Raw genomic sequence first — 16,103 nt, 5'->3', positions numbered from 1 at the left:
TTTTTCGTCCAACCCCTGTAGGTGAACTTGTAAGTATGGGAATTTGAAATAGCTCACTATATATTATGATTCTCATTTGTAATCCAATTTAATTTTATAGTGTTTCATGAATGTCAAATGTTATCTGACATTTTTGGCAGGTAACACAACCTGATATACTGATTGCAATAGCTGGTGTTTCACAATAGCATAGACCTATAAAATGAATTAAATATTTATGATGCAGTTTTATAAGTGGCAGTGTTTGTTTTTTCTCAAAGCCACACTTAATGGTTAAAAGAGTTGGTGCAGCATTACAAACTATAGAAGGCCACATTTTGCCCTTTTCAACCTTCTGGATACCTTGACACCTTTATAAACAAAGATAATCTCTGTGACCTAATTGTGTGATTTCAGTCTCACTCAATGCTAAATACCTGTTGAACTGAGAATAGACACACAGAAGAAGTATGACACACAGCTACTGTTCTGTTCTATGTGTTCTTTTGATTTTCTTTTGAATTTTACTCTGACTTCCTTCCATTGACACACTGAGCTTCTCTTTCCTCTCTCTTTCCATTTGTGTGCATCCATGTCCCAGAAATGCTTGTTACTAATCTAGCTCTGGGAAGCTTATTCCCTGGAGGCTTTATGTTTTTTTTTTCACCCAGCATGGTTCCTTGGATTAAGGTGGCGCCAAAATCATGGTTGCAGCTGTCGCCGTGGTCCTGCTGCACGCCCTGCTATGCCCTGTTACACCCTGCTACGCTCTGCGGTGCCCTGCAGTGCCCTGCTACGCCCTGCTACGTCCTGCTATGGCCTGCTACGTCCTGCTATGCTCTGCTACGTCCTGCTACGTCCTGCTACGTCCTGCTATGCTCTGCTACGTCCTGCTACGTCCTGCTACGTCCTGCTACGTCCTGCTATGCCCTGCTACGTCCTGCTACGTCCTGCTATGCTCTGCGGTGCCCTGCTACGTCCTGCTATGTCCTGCTATGCTCTGCGGTGCCCTGCTGCTACAACTACAATTTTTTAGTCATAGTTCCATTATCTTTATTGTGACTATTATTGCCACTATTCATCACACCCCCACCTTCAGACACCGCCTACCAAGAGCCTGGGTCTGTCCGAGGTTTCTTCCTAAAAGGGAGTGCTTCCTCGCCACTGTCGCACTAAATGCTTGCTCTTAGGGGAATTACTGGAATTGTTGGGTCCTTGTATATTATATAGTGTGGTCTAGACCTACTCTATCTGTAAAGTGTCTTGAGATAACTCTTGTTATGATTTGATGCTATAAATAAAATGTAATTGAATTGAATTTGTCAGTGAGATTTTGTGATAAGCTGTGGGAAATCCTTTATTAATTTTGGGTTGTACATAAAATTGAGAGCTGACATTAATCTGGATGCCTTAACTTGGCTGCTGTCATTTATTTGTGTCTGTCTCGGACTTATTCTTGTCACTCATTCTTGTTGTCTCAGACTGCAGGAGGGAGACGTATGCACACTTCTGAAAGATTTTCTGTCTGTGTGATATTAAATATGCACATCTTCTCTCACTCAACAAAGCTACCTCTCTCTCTTGCTTGTCCTGACGTTGTCTCACACACACACACACACACACACACACACACACACACACACACACACACACACACACACACACACACACACACACAACCACACACATCTGGGCCCTAATCACTGCAAGCAACAAATTGTTGTGAATGCTTCACCCAGATCAGCTTGTCACTGTTTAAAAGAAAAAAAAACTGTTTCATGCTCTGTGGTATTTTTAATAAATCTCTTGGGGTTTTGTCAAAAAAAGAAAGACTGAATGAGTGTTGTCACGCCTCAGCACACATGCCGAGTCTGGGTGAAAGATAGTACAGAGGCAGGCAGTGGTAAATTGACTTTGTATGTATGTGTGTGTGACTGAGAGGCAGAGTTGCAGGGTTACATCACTGAAATGTTCAGCTTGTTTGAGATTAGGTTCGGAAAACAGTTTTGTGGGCAATTATTCCACAAGCTGATGCAACAAGGGGAAGGGGGCACTGTGCCGAACCCCCACCATAACTACTTCACCTGTTATTATGCTCTTTGTTACATCAGTAACAACGGCAATGGCAGTCATTCCCTTTCATCAGAAGGGAATGAATTATCATATTGTTCCCTAACTTACCAACATTCTGTTTTATTCTGAGAAAGAAGATACTGACTTTGCCCCTGACAACCTTCTCCATAACCACAAAAGACATTATACAACTGTTTTCACAGGCTAAGTCAAGCTCCTTGTGATGAGTAAACTGAACTTAATGTGTGAAATTGGTGAAATAACCCTTTAAAATACAATATTATCTATCTATCTAAATGATACCCTGGCACTGTGGAGAAGGGTTTGAAACAGCGTTTACACCATCAAGAAAGGAGATAACATTGACAAAATATACCGTTGAACAGTCAAATAAATTTGGACTTATTCTCTCAGTATTTTAAAGATCCTAGTGACGGCTCTGGGCAAAATAAATGACCATTTCAAGGTGTTCACCTGTAGAGAATAAACTGATGAAATGATATCACTCTGCCCAGCTGACTGAAGAAGAGTATCCTAACAGCTGGTACTCTTGGAGGGCCATGCATTCTACAGTACTTTATATATAGACAGGAGCATATGCAACCCCTCAGTCTACATTCCTGTCCAACGCCACTGTGAGAAAATAAATGGAACGAGGTCCCACAAAGGAGACGTACATCACCTTTTGTGAAGTGTAAATTTAGTCTGGCATGTTATGGTATGGCATGAGAAACACAGGGAGGAAGAGTAGACAGACACAAGGGTCAGTCCTATTAAAATGTGTACAGGGGAGATTTTAGCATCAAACTGACAGTTACAGGCCAAGTTCATGGCTTATTTTGGTAATATGCATTGGAAAACTACCAAGGGATAGGCAGCAGAACTGTATTCGAATGCCTTGGCTCATTAGTGTGTGTGCCATCCGAGTCGGCTTTATTTTAGGTTCTGTCAAATCTAAGGGGAGAGGAAGAAGCACTGGTCGGCAGTCTCCTGTTAGAATAACAATCCCTTCATTCAAATTCAGGTCCCTTAAATATCACAAGTCACTTCTGGTGCCCTGAAGTGTTTTGGTGAGTCATCTTCAAATCTCCATTCAAAATAATGAACCCTGAACATATGCCCAAATCATTCATGTGGAATATCTTTCTGTTGGCATGTGAAAAGGTGATGTGTTCTATCCAGTGCAACATCACAAAAAAATTGCAATGATTTCTGGTGTATCACAAAAACTGCACATATGAACCACATCTGACGGTTTTTACAGTATTTTACTAAAAATCACAAAAACTATTTTAATGAGGTTCAATTAGTGCATAACAACTAAGATAACATTGGCACAGACAATAGAGCTGAAATGATTAGAAGATTAATTGATGAAAATCAATTGGCACACTATTTTGATAAGAGATCATAATAATCGTTTCAGTCATTTTTCCAGAAAAAAAATACCAAACATTATCTGGTTCCAGCATCTGTGTGAGGACTTGCGACTTTTCTTTGTCATATATGATTGTAAACTAAATATGAGTGTTGGTTGGACAAAACATGCCATTTAAACACGTAATTTCCAGCTCTGGAAAATTGTGATGGACATATTTGTAACTATTTTCTGACATTTTAAAGACGAAACAATCAATTAATTGATAAAATATTCAGCAGGTAAATCAATAGTGAAAACAATTGTTAGTTAAAGATGCAGTGTAGCGGTTCATGTATGAACAATGAGGTATAGGGCCTCTGTGATGACTGATGGTGGTTAAGAGGCAGCATTAATAAAATACAGACACAATATATTATCTAAAGTAGCCTATGCTCCAATTCTAATAGTATAGATAATAGTAAGATCCTCTCCACCCAAGTCCAGTCTATCTGTGTCGAATCAGTCATACATGTACATGGTCTGAATGGCTTTGACTATGATAATTATGTATGTAATAATGTGCGCTGCATTGTCCCTGACAAATAAACTAATAATAAATAAATAAAACTGTCAGTGCTGGCTTTGGTCAATATAAACATAACCCCACGGTTCCTATATTTGACCTACATTTACAGTGGGGCTGCTTTACCGCCCAGAAGACTGATGCAACTGGGCGTGATGAACGATAAAACTCCGCCCAAATACTGTGATCTATCTCCTCATTGGCCAGAAGATCAGCGTATCACTGTCGTGATTGGCCAGTCTCACTGTCCGTTACAGTTATGGCGCACATGGGGTTGAGTAAAGAGGAAGCCACGTTGACACAGAAAGTAGTAGGCTACCGGTATTCTGTGTTTTTCTCATGCCGGGACAGAACCGTCACGTCGTCAACTTACACCTGTAAACTCAGGAACCTCAGTTGGAAGATTTAGATAAAGGTAACCATCTTCGTTGTGTATGAATGTGTCGTATTTATCATTCATTTTAGCCAAGAATAGCCGGTCATCAGCTAGCTAGGAAATGCTATCACCGTCCATCAGCATCAAATGGAGCAATGGATATAGTAACGGCTTGTTAGCCACCATTAGATAGTGTAAACCAGTGATGTTGAACAACAACGTTACAAACTTAGCTGGAAATCAAGACTTCAGCACATCATCAAGATGTCATCAGATTACACTTTATGGAGTAGTTCTGTTTACCCTGAACTAGAGAATGAATAAGTGGGCTCAGAAAGGTTTTTTGTTTAATGCAACTTCATTTGAATTTAGAGAAGTTCACATTCACAGTTGTAAATCAGTAAATGTACCCATATCCCACTAAAGTCACTCAGTGTCAAGTGTCAGAGGAGGTGTTTCATCATTCCTTCCAGGATTTTTCTCTAGATTGCATCATCGGCCTGTCTCTGTGCTTTTCAGTAATTAAAAAACTGGATCCACAATTAATCAGAAGTAAACATGTGAATGCATATTGTATATTATGGTGTTTTGTGGGTCTGTACATGTGGTCTATTGAAATGCATGACAGCGGCAGCTTTCTTACAGGCTCAAAGACGCCACATCATCTGACAGGATGAGTGTTGGGTTCATTGGAGCGGGCCAGCTGGCTCACGCACTGGTGAAAGGCTTCACAGCTGCAGGTGATGCTTCTTTCTTTATTGTGCAATATTTGCCTTGTGGTGAAACAAAATTCAATAATGTCAGATCATACATGCATATCGACTGATTTTGGGTCGAATAAAAGGGGGGGGGGGGGGGGTGCAGTCACAGCCACACACACACACACACACACACACACACACACACACACACACACACTTCTACCTTTTTATAAGGCCTACAGAGTGGCACAACTAGACTCATTACTGTGTTTGCACACATCCTGTATCTGGTCTGAGGAATTTAATTGCTTTTTAATGTCCTTTCCTACACTTCTTTTGTTTAATGTATTCAGTTTACATAGTACTTTGTCTGTTTCCTGCCTCTTTAGACTGTTTGTTTCATGTTGTGCTGTTACTGTACCATGTGAGTTTTCCCCCCTGGGGATCAGTAAGGGCTTATCTTACAGTTCCCATCTCATTGTACGTCTTCATAGCTCACGCTCCACTTCATCCTGTCTCTCTCCCTAGGTGTGATTGCTACACACAGGATAACAGCCAGCTCCCCAGACTCAGATTTGCCCACTGTGTCGGGGCTGAGGGTAAGAAGACACATTTCTTCTTTGTTGTGTGGTGTTTTGAAATGGGAAGTGAAATGGAAACATTGGTGCAATGTGTGCGAGCATGGGCTTGTCAAGGAGCTTAAAATGTGTGCATGTTGCTGTAGTAACACCTGTTTGCCTTCTTCCCTGTTTTTTTTTCTTTCAATACCGCTACACAGCGCTGTGGAGATTGGGGGGAGATAGGTCTGCGTTTGTCTCTCTTTTAAAACAGGCTAACACTAGTATACCGTCAACACCCTCTCTCTGTTTACCATGATTGATTTTCATTTCTTCTTTTTCTGCAGAAAATGGGGGTGAACCTGACGACTAGCAACAAAGAGACCGTCAGTAAGAGTGATGTCCTCTTCCTGGCTGTGAAACCCCACATCATCCCCTTTGTTCTGGATGAGATTGGGCCAGATATTGAGGACCGTCATCTCATAGTTTCCTGTGCGGCAGGCGTCACCATCAGCTCCATAGAGAAGGTCATCTTTTATCACCATCTCTCTCTTGCTCTCTAATCCTGAGTTATTAATCTGCTGAAGTTTTACAAATTCTAGATGACTCCATCTGTAGTCTGCACTTTGTGGTACGGCTTTAGCCCACTTCTGATTTACATAACTCTTTTGGCAAAACCAGCCTCACTAGTCTTTCCCGTCTTCTCTTCAAGCCTTTCTGTCTTCCTTGCTATCCTCCATATTAAGTTTAATAAGCTGTTTTGGAATGCTTCAGAATAGGGCTGGGCGATATGATGATATATGCTTTATATTCTGATCCTTGCATGTTATGTTCCTTTTGCACTAAAGTTCCTAATAATTGAGAAAATATTCAGTACTTTTCATTTGTCAAGTAGTTATTTCACACAGTACACAAAAATAGGCTTTACCATGTGGTTATTTCATAGACTATTTATTTATTTATTTATTTATTTATTTAATTACCAGAAAACATGCTATATCATGATATATATCATTATCGAGATATGAAATGACCCATATCAGCCAGTATAGGAGATTTTGGACATATCGCCCAGCCCGATTTCCAAACATGTAAAGAAAATAGTTTTACATCCTGCCTCCTCGCCTCTACACCCCTATCCACAGAAGCTGCTTCAATACCGTCCAGCTCCTAAAGTCATGAGGTGTATGACTAATACTCCAGTGGTGGTGAGAGAGGGAGCTACAGTGTACGCCACTGGGACACACGCAGAGGTAAAGTGGAGGAATTGTTGATACCAGAGTCAAATATGTTTTTAGGATAGGGGTGTAACGGTACGTGTATTCGTACCGGACCGTTTCGGTACAGGGCTTTCGGTACGGTGCACGTGTACACCGAACGGCCGAACGCAATCTTTTGAGTGCGGAACATAGGTCAATTTTCGTGTTTCCACACGAACATATTAAGTGGCGGAAGTCTCTGCGTTCAGCGCAAATCCCGCCCTGCAGCTGATTCTAAAGTTTTCATTGGTCATGTCAATATGTCAATCACTGTACAGATACCAAACACTGATCTCTACACCTACCTGCCGTCACTGTAACCTAAACCAATGAAATCGACTGCAGGGCGGGATTTCCGCTGAAGTGGTTTGGGGAAAAAAATAAAAATCACACACCGCGCGCTGTACAACAACATACACGGCACGCTTTAGCCCAGCCTCTCGCTAGCTAGCATCATGGCCAATGCAGACAAGCCCATAGACAGTACGGACAAGCCAGAGCTTGAAGAGCCACCCATATCATTAAGGTCTCCTGTTTGGGAACACTTCGGTTTCCCAGTGAAATACGTCCAACGGACAAAGACTAGTCGATAAGACGAAAGCAGCGTGCCGACATTGCTCAGGAATGATCGGGTATGTTTCTGGCAACACTTCAAACTTGTTAACGCACTTGAAAAGGCATCACGCGAGTGTGAACATCACTACTACAAGGAAAAAAAACGACCGTAATTCAAACGCAGCTCCCATTGGCATTTAAACAGACCTTTGCTGGTAATTCCGATCGGCCAACGCAATAACGAAAGCAATTGGTGTTTTTGTAGCAGCTGATCTACGACCATACTCGGGATTGATAATGCTGCACTGTAATCCATAGTTATTTATTTATATTTCTCATTATATTTTATTATGTGATATTGGTTTGAGACTGAGTATTTTATTTAGTGGAGAACTTTGCAGCAGTATTTTTCTTATTCTTTTTTTATTTTATATATATTTTATTTATTATATTTCATTAAAGTGTAAACCAATTGTTAAAAAAAAGTTTATAATAATAAACAACCTGCAGTTTAATGGTTGCATTTCTTTCCCTTACTGTACCGAAAATGAACCGAACCGTGACTTTAAAACCGAAGTACGTACCGAACCGTGATTTTTGCGTACCGTTACACCCCTATTTTAGGATGTCAGTTTTTTCACTGTATCTCAGATATCTGCACAGAAAGGTTAAACTGGGCCTTTTTTGCTTTAACTAATTCTCCCACAACATCATTACCATGTTGTCCTCATTTCAGGTGGAGGATGGAAAGTTACTGGAGCAGCTGATGGCTAGTGTGGGTTACTGCACGGAGGTGGAGGAGGACCTCATTGATGCTGTCACTGGGCTGAGTGGCAGTGGACCGGCCTACGTAAGTAACTTCAGGGCGGTGTGTTTGTCACAAAGGGTTGTATGTGAGGTGTGATGCATACACGCAGAATCATAGTAAAAGGGAAATAATGGGTGTAATCCTCTGTCCTAAAATAGACTAGATTGGAGTCTGCTGAGTCAATGGATTCATTACAAAAACAGCAAAATTATTGTCTTATGTCTCTCCAAACTCTTCTTTTTGCCTTTAGAGAGCTTATTTGGATTGAGGTGGAATGATCTGATGTGCTATTTTGGTTGCCATTACTTGTGTTCTATATCTTCAGCTGTTGGGCTTCCCAGCCAGAGCTTAAACTATTATTTATTTCTTTTTATTATTATTTTAAGATTATTTTTTGGGCTTTTCCGCCTTTATTTGACAGGACAGCTAGGTGAGAAAGGGGAGAGAGAGAGAGAGAGGGGGGAAGACATGCAGGGAATCGTCACAGGTCAGATTCATATTTTCACTTGAATTACTTAAAATTACTTATCTTAGGTTTTTTGTGAGCTAATTGACTTAGTTGATCAAACGGCAAAGAATTTATGGCTGTATACACAGCAGTCAAAACTATGCTGGCTGTTAAAAATCCTTTCCGTCGTTCAGTGGCTGATAATATTTTTAAGATGTTTTCAGGCTCGAGGTCTAGACATAGGTAAAGCAATAGCAGGGAAAAAAAGTCACATTTGTGACAGGTTTTTTTTCTCTAATGAAAGTCTCCTTTAGAAAACATGTGAGGGTGCCCAGGTATGGTAATGGCTTTCATTGCCATGCTTGTTTTTTTTTTCCAATTCTCTATCATTCCTGCTTCATACGGTCACGTCAAATGGCTGAAAAGATGTGTATTGGTTACGGACCGATCATTAACCGTTAACCTACAAGCAGGCAACTGAATTCCAGGTTGTCTATACTCCAGCCCTGTGGAGATAGGTCTAGCAATGCGAGACTACAGTTCACCCGTCTAGGAGGCTCGAACATACAGGTTAGGGGGGGTTACATTTCTGATTATTGACTTTTCTGCATTTAGCCATAATCTTTCAAAAGAGAATCGACTTTTCCCCCACCCATAGTTTATGGTGTGTGTGTGTGTGTGTGTGTGTGTGTGTGTGTGGGTGTGTGGCTGCCTAAAGGTGTGTGTCCGTCCGTCCAATACAGTATACTTGTGGGGTCTACACAGCCTTGTGGGGCCCAAAAGTAAAGGCTGTTTGAGGGTTAGAATTAGGTTATGGTTAGGGTAAGGGTTAAGGTTAGTTGTGATGGTTAGGGTAAGGGGGCTAGGGAATGCATTATGTTAATGTCCCCAAAAAGATAGTGAAACAAACGTGTGTGTGTGTGTGTTAAACAGGCATTCACAGCCCTGGATGCTCTTGCAGACGGAGGAGTGAAGATGGGTCTGCCCAGAAGACTGGCTGTTAGACTTGGAGCTCAGGCCCTTTTGGTGAGTTGTGTGTTTGTGTGTGTGGTCGTCTGTGTTTGGAGGCAGAAAACAGTAGAATTGAGGGGCTGCTTTCAATGCACCAAACATTTCTACCGTCTTATAACTGCTGAATTAAATCTCTAAAAATTATGAAACTCTGGAAATATTAAATCTGTGTGGTGCCAAAAGGAAAACAAATTTAAAGGATACATTTTCAACATGTAGCTGTTTTCTGCAGGTGATTGGTAAAAGCAGAATTTTGTAATTGCTCCTTTTTTTCAACCTGATTAATAAACATAGATATTGCTTGTTTTGATCACAATTTAGACTACTGAAAACAATTTACTTCAAACTGTTTTTGCAATCATGGCAGCTCCTTTTGGCATTTTTATGAGCATTTTGCCTTTTTTTTTTTTTTTCTGAATGAGTCTTTTCAGATGTTTTTTTCGTCGTCATGGGGAAAATATGTCTAACAGCTTCAGAATTTCGATGTTGGATGGACTTGATTTGTGATTGATTCTACATTACAATTCATGTGTGCACCACTCACATAATGATGACAAAAGCATTTCTATTGCTGAGGATGCATCATATCTATCTCTCTCTGTCTCTCTCATATACGTCAACGCTCAGAAATAGTCCCCACCCTTACACTGAACAAAGTCAATCAACACTGTTCTGCTCATCTACCTCATGTATATTTTCAATCTTACAATTACAATATTGTTATTAATACTGAACTGCCTTGCACTATATTTATATTTAAATCTTAAATCTCAGACTGTACTGATATTGCACTATTCCTTCCCTCTCTTCAGTTGTTATTGTATATATTTTGTAAATTTCTAAATTGTATTGTTATACTGCATACTTAACAGTATGTTTTTATATTTCCTACTGTTTAGTGCTGCCACTAACGACAAATTTTCTAACGATTAATCTTTCGACTAATTTTTCGATTAGTCGACTAATCTTAATGAATAATTAAAAAAAAAAAATCAAGTGTTTATTTCGTCCATTTTATTTTGAACTCAGCTGAAAGGCCAAAACATAAAATGTCACCTGTGCCATAAATAACTTAAATGTTACCAAATTAAATAAATGATATAAATGCAGATATAAATGTAATTTTAAAAAGCAATAAATAATGATCGATTTTCAAATATTGCACCTGTCAATACAGAACAAAATATTCTGTAGTCTATTTTGCTGTCAATACTGCCGACGTTGTCTTTGCTGTAATCAAATCAGTATATATTTATGTTTAACATGAAGTATACTACTGCTTGAGTGCAGTAAATCAAGAAACATACATGTGTACAGCAGCAGTGCCGTGTCAGACACGTTTCTGGTGTGTAAAGACATAGAAAAATCCACGCAGATGACACACAACAGAAACCCCACGCTCACACCACGCAGGCTGTGTGTAGCTGCTCGCGTTTACACTTCTGTGCATGGCGGGGTTTAAAACATTACTGCCAAAGTCTAAGTAGCCTGTTTAACATCCAAAGACAGTCATTGTACTTGTCAAGAGTTAATAAACAGTACAGACTTGCTCGCCGTTTCATTAATAATCAAATAATCATATACTTACGTTCAGAGGCGGAGTCGGGACTTTTCCCGGTGGGCTGGTAGTGTTTCGAGGCCGCAAGGGCCGGTCTGATAATAGTTATACATTGCAAGTTCTTAGCAACACCATCCGGTGGCCTGGCGTGCCGCAGCCGTGCCGCTGCCCGCTGGTCAAACTGCGCAGCCTCTGCTCAACTCATACGGCGAAGTTACAGACCACTCTTTTACCAGCCTCCGCCATTTTTCAAATCAAAGCAGTGAAGGCGGGGTGGACGGGGAAGAAAAAGGATAGCAGATTAACCAGCAGGGCGCGCACAGACTGATGTGGAGGTGAATTACAGCGAGCCGTTTGAGACAGGAGACCAAAAATAAATAGGCAGTCAATAGTAAAACGACGACGTCGACAAAAAAAATTGCCATCGACTTATTTTAATGGTCGATTACGTCGACTAAGTCCACTAATCGCAGCAGCACTAGTTAAGTGAGTGTTGTACTTTGAGAGCGAAGATTAACCGGAGTCAAATTCCTTATTTGCGCAAACCTGGCCAATAAAGCTGATTCTGATATATCTGCACTCCATGGCTATGTAGAAGTAAACAATACAGTGTCCTACAGTGTCATATAAATCCTCAACTCCTTCCACTTAAGTTCTTTCTCGTGTTCCTGTTCCTCTTCAGGGAGCCGCTAAGATGCTGCTTGACTCAGAGCAACACCCCGGCCAACTGAAGGACAACGTGTGCTCACCAGGTGGCGCCACCATCCACGCCCTGCACGTCATGGAGAGCGGCGGCTTCCGCAGTCTCTTGATCAATGCGGTGGAGGCTTCATGCATTAGGACAAGGTGAGACAATAGCCGCTTTCCGACCGGAGGGATTTTTGCAGTTCCTAGAACATAAAATTCCTAGAACCCTTTTTTTCTCGTGTTCCGACTGGACCAATTTGGGGTTTATTAAGTCCCTCTGCTCGCAGTTCCTGTAACTCTTTCAGCTCCTACTTCAGGGCAGGGTCTTTTCTCTTTTCCCTTCTCAGCATATGGACCTAGGTGAACGAGGGTCGGGTTTCCAGTACAGACAGACCGACAACGGGACAATTTTAACAATTTTCAGCATCTTATTCATCACTAATTTCACTTCTGACAACGTTTTAGGCGAGAAATTAACTGTTTAGATTTTGAATATAGGCAGTCTTGCAAAAATTGATGCCGAATTGACAATTTGCTTCAAAGTTTTCGGAGTTGAGAAGCTCCATGAAGTGAGGCGACAGCCAGCAGGCGCCTGCCCCGGCCGCTAGCTCGTCGCTCGGCCAGTCATGCTCAGAGACCCCGCTGTAAGCTGGAGGTCTCTCAGACCGCGCTCGTAAATAAGAGGCTTTTATTTCGGAGTTAAACTCCACAAGCGTGTCCTGCGGCTCGCTGGCCATCACACACACACACACACACGTCCACAGCGCAGCAGGCAGAGGCGGGGGAGAGAGAAATACGTTTCTCTTCGGGGGAGACTTGTTTAAATTATGACAAATATGCTATATACATTAGATTTAGTATTTAGTTCATACTTTTTTTGGTGTATTTGTTTTCTGATTTTAACGCTATAAAGACCGTTGCGGTGCTTGCATCACTCCCTTACCCCTCCTACCAGTGAGTCCCTATGGCCACTTGGCCAGTGCGAATGCAATTGGAAAAAACGGTTTTGGGGGAGAGTAGTTGGTAGAACTGTTTAGAAGTGGACTTTTCCTATAACTACGTTCCTGTAACTACTTGGTCGGAAAGAGGCTTTGCACCTCAAATGACTCTACACAATCAGCAAAACCAGGTTTCTCAGCTTTTCTCACCTATTGCTGTTCTTAGGTCCCAAATCCCCCAACAATTTCAATTGTCATGGTGTTGTTGATTAGTCTATCAAATGTCAATGAACGTCAACAGTAACGTTACCTAAGTGAAAACAGCGTGTAGTTAATTTTTAGCAACAGTTCGCTTTATTTGCAATCGTTTCTCAAAAGCATCATATGTCTTACAATTACATTTCAGTATATAATAGTGTCCCTTCTCTGTCCTATCTCTCAGAGAGTTTTTGGATCAGAATAACATACTAACTACTACGAGTCCGTTCAGCTTTATGGATATCACACATAGTTAATTAACAATTCCAGATGCATAACACATTTTGCAATATGCATCTCACATCACATTTTCACTCACTATGACCACTACTACTCTCATTACCAAAGAGTGCCGACATATGAACAATAATGTCGCCTTCAGTGTGGGCTTATTTGCTAACGTTAGCTACCGTTCCCTTCGAAAAATCCAGCAAATAGACGGTACCATAGAATACCGTTACCTGAAATGGGTGATTTAACGACACCGCTCATTTTACACACAGTTTAGCAACAAAACAAAATGCTGAGGGAACATTACTACGTTTTTTTTTTTTCATTTTGGTTTTGCGCGGTATGCACCCCCACTAACTAACCTGGAAAAAGTTTTGAACAGTAACGTTAATACACCGTGTCGGAGGAATACATCGTCTCCTGCAGCGAGGAGTCCTAACGTTAGCTTCTTGTCCCATCAGGGGTCTGATACCCAGTAAATTCATCAAATTCAGTGTCCGTAACGTTCCAATATTCTGTAGCTGTCATATTTCATTGGACCCGCGTGATTGCAGTTTTCATGTCGAGGCTTTGGTCGCCGTTTGTCACTGTGTGAGAAACTGCTATACTTGCTGTTGTTTATTTCGTTGCCATGACTTCGCGAGTGACGGCGTCATGTCACTGTTAAAGTTGCTTACCCTCAAAGGGGAGAGAGAGCGGATGACAGTTCGCTTGAGTTCAGTAAAACAGACGGCTCTGCAGAGTCGTGTAATTACGACTTTATGAGTTTTCATAAACGGCTGTATAATAAATGTATATAGTGTCTTCATGCTTTATAGTTGTAATTGTAGATATATAACATTATGTAACCATAGATATAAAACAATATTGTTCTATGTCTATGGTTGTAACACTGAAAGAAAACTGATAAACACATACACACCTACATGTGTATTTTATATCTAAACACTTTCCCTTCCTCTCACAGGGAGCTGCAGTATCTGGCAGACCAGGAGCGCATCTCTCCAGCAGCCATTAAGAAAACTACACTGGACAAGGTGCTCCAGCAGCCCGGAGTCACAGTTGGCGGAGTGGCTAATGGGAACGGCAAATCGGGGCTCAGTCTGTTCAACAATCGCGGCCCCAATTTGAAAAAGAAGAACTGAGTACTCTGAGGCAGGCACACACACAAACACATCACCGGTATAAGTGCACCAATGTGTGCGTACACACGTGGACATACTTGCATCTTATATCCGAAATCTCATCCAAATCCCTTTACATAAAAGCAAATAAGTTATTCCTATTTGAGTTACATGCGGACAGTGGACCTGCTGGTGTCACCACCACATAAGCACAGGTGCATTCTGGTTGCATTGCCCACAGTTATAGCATTATGTTGTGATGCAGAAATACTTACTTACTACACAAATCCAGATGCACACTGAAGAGAAATAAGTGCATTTACAATCTGTTGTCTGTCCGTGTTGAGGCTCTAGACTATCTAGGGCTGTTAAACGGTAATGAACCAGTGGGCCATCGTGGGATCCTGGTACTCACCAGGCAACAGATGGCTGCTGGGATACCGTCAAGCTTTTAATGTTTTTGATGTCTTTCTTTAAAACAAAAATGAAGCCACAATGTAAATGTACCTGTACCCTTCTATTGTTTGTGCTAATAATTATATTTTGTTTGGCTAACAGTTTATATTGTTAACAAAGACAATGGCTGAACAAAAACATGTAATGACTTTATTTTTGGTTGTTTTAATTGTTGTATACGAACACTATGGTCTTCAATGTTACAACAGGGTTTCTAGCACATTAGGAACATTGTTCCCTTTGAACCTGGGGTGCACAATATATTGTTTCTTCATATAAAGGTCATTTCAAGCTTTAAAACATCTCTGATGTCAACAGTTTCCTCAGATCCCTTTGTTGAATTTCTGTTTATGGGGTCTTAAAACCCAAATCTTGAACTGTTATCTTAACCCCCAAATGTTTTATAATATGAAGGCACTTTTTTACATTTTCTCTCATAAAGGAATGCGATGTTACCTGGAAGTCCTACAAGATATTCATTTACACAAGAAACAAGAATATAGATAATGATGTAACAGCATTACACCAGTCCGTCCTAATTGTGTATTTAATTGTATTCGTTACATTTTTATCCCCCATAATGTTTGTTATGTATTGTTCTGTTTGGCATATTAACCACTGAGTTGGTGTGCTGGTCAAAAAGTCAATATTAAAGAAGCAGAATCAAATAATTTAGTTCCAAAGCTAGTTTGTCCCTGAATTGAATGAGTCTGGTTTGACTCTCAGTACTCTGCACTGACTACTACTAGTTGTTTTGTATGCTGTTCCATTATCTCAGCTCTATTTATTTTTCCAACTCTGTAGTACGTGTTTGTTTTAGTTATAGTTTGTCCTAGAGCTAACCAGACTGTTATCAGTGAGTAATTCATTATTTTAATTATTTTTATATATATATATATATATATATATATATATATATATATATATATATATATATATATATATATATATATATATTATTATTATTATTATTATAATAATAATAATAATAATAATAATAATAATAATAATAATAATGAATTAGATGCACCCTTGCCTACAGATGGCGCCCTATGATCAATTGACACAATTGCACGTGTCTACTAAGATCGTATTACCCTCTTCACATAGCTGCCGGTTGAGAGTGCCTTAAAATTGACCC

The 16,103-nt window shown here is 40.5% G+C and overlaps 1 protein-coding gene across 4 annotated transcripts; it reads left to right on the top strand.

The window, feature by feature from the left end:
* Positions 1–4,235: 4,235 nt before the first annotated feature.
* pycr1b (pyrroline-5-carboxylate reductase 1b) lies at positions 4,236–15,637 on the top strand. 4 transcript variants are annotated; one of them, XM_031288856.2, is made up of 10 exons: positions 4,242–4,410; positions 5,017–5,111; positions 5,601–5,671; positions 5,977–6,156; positions 6,775–6,882; positions 8,180–8,293; positions 9,633–9,725; positions 11,951–12,114; positions 14,350–14,527; positions 14,587–15,637. In XM_031288856.2, the coding sequence occupies exons 2-9, from the start codon at positions 5,045–5,047 to the stop codon at positions 14,525–14,527; spliced, it is 975 nt and encodes a 324-aa protein (XP_031144716.1). In that variant the 5' UTR covers positions 4,242–4,410; positions 5,017–5,044; the 3' UTR covers positions 14,587–15,637. The 4 variants fall into 4 exon arrangements, with proteins under 4 accessions (XP_035856720.1, XP_031144716.1, XP_031144714.1 ...); XM_036000827.1 differs by having other exon boundaries at positions 4,236–4,412; positions 5,021–5,111; positions 14,350–15,637; XM_031288854.2 differs by having other exon boundaries at positions 14,350–15,637.
* Positions 15,638–16,103: the final 466 nt, after the last annotated feature.

This window comes from Sander lucioperca, chromosome 4, assembly GCF_008315115.2.
Source record: "Sander lucioperca isolate FBNREF2018 chromosome 4, SLUC_FBN_1.2, whole genome shotgun sequence".
Classification (NCBI taxonomy): domain Eukaryota; kingdom Metazoa; phylum Chordata; class Actinopteri; order Perciformes; family Percidae; genus Sander; species Sander lucioperca.
The sequence above is the reverse complement of the archived record's forward strand: the minus strand, read 5'-3'. Positions and strand labels throughout refer to the sequence as shown.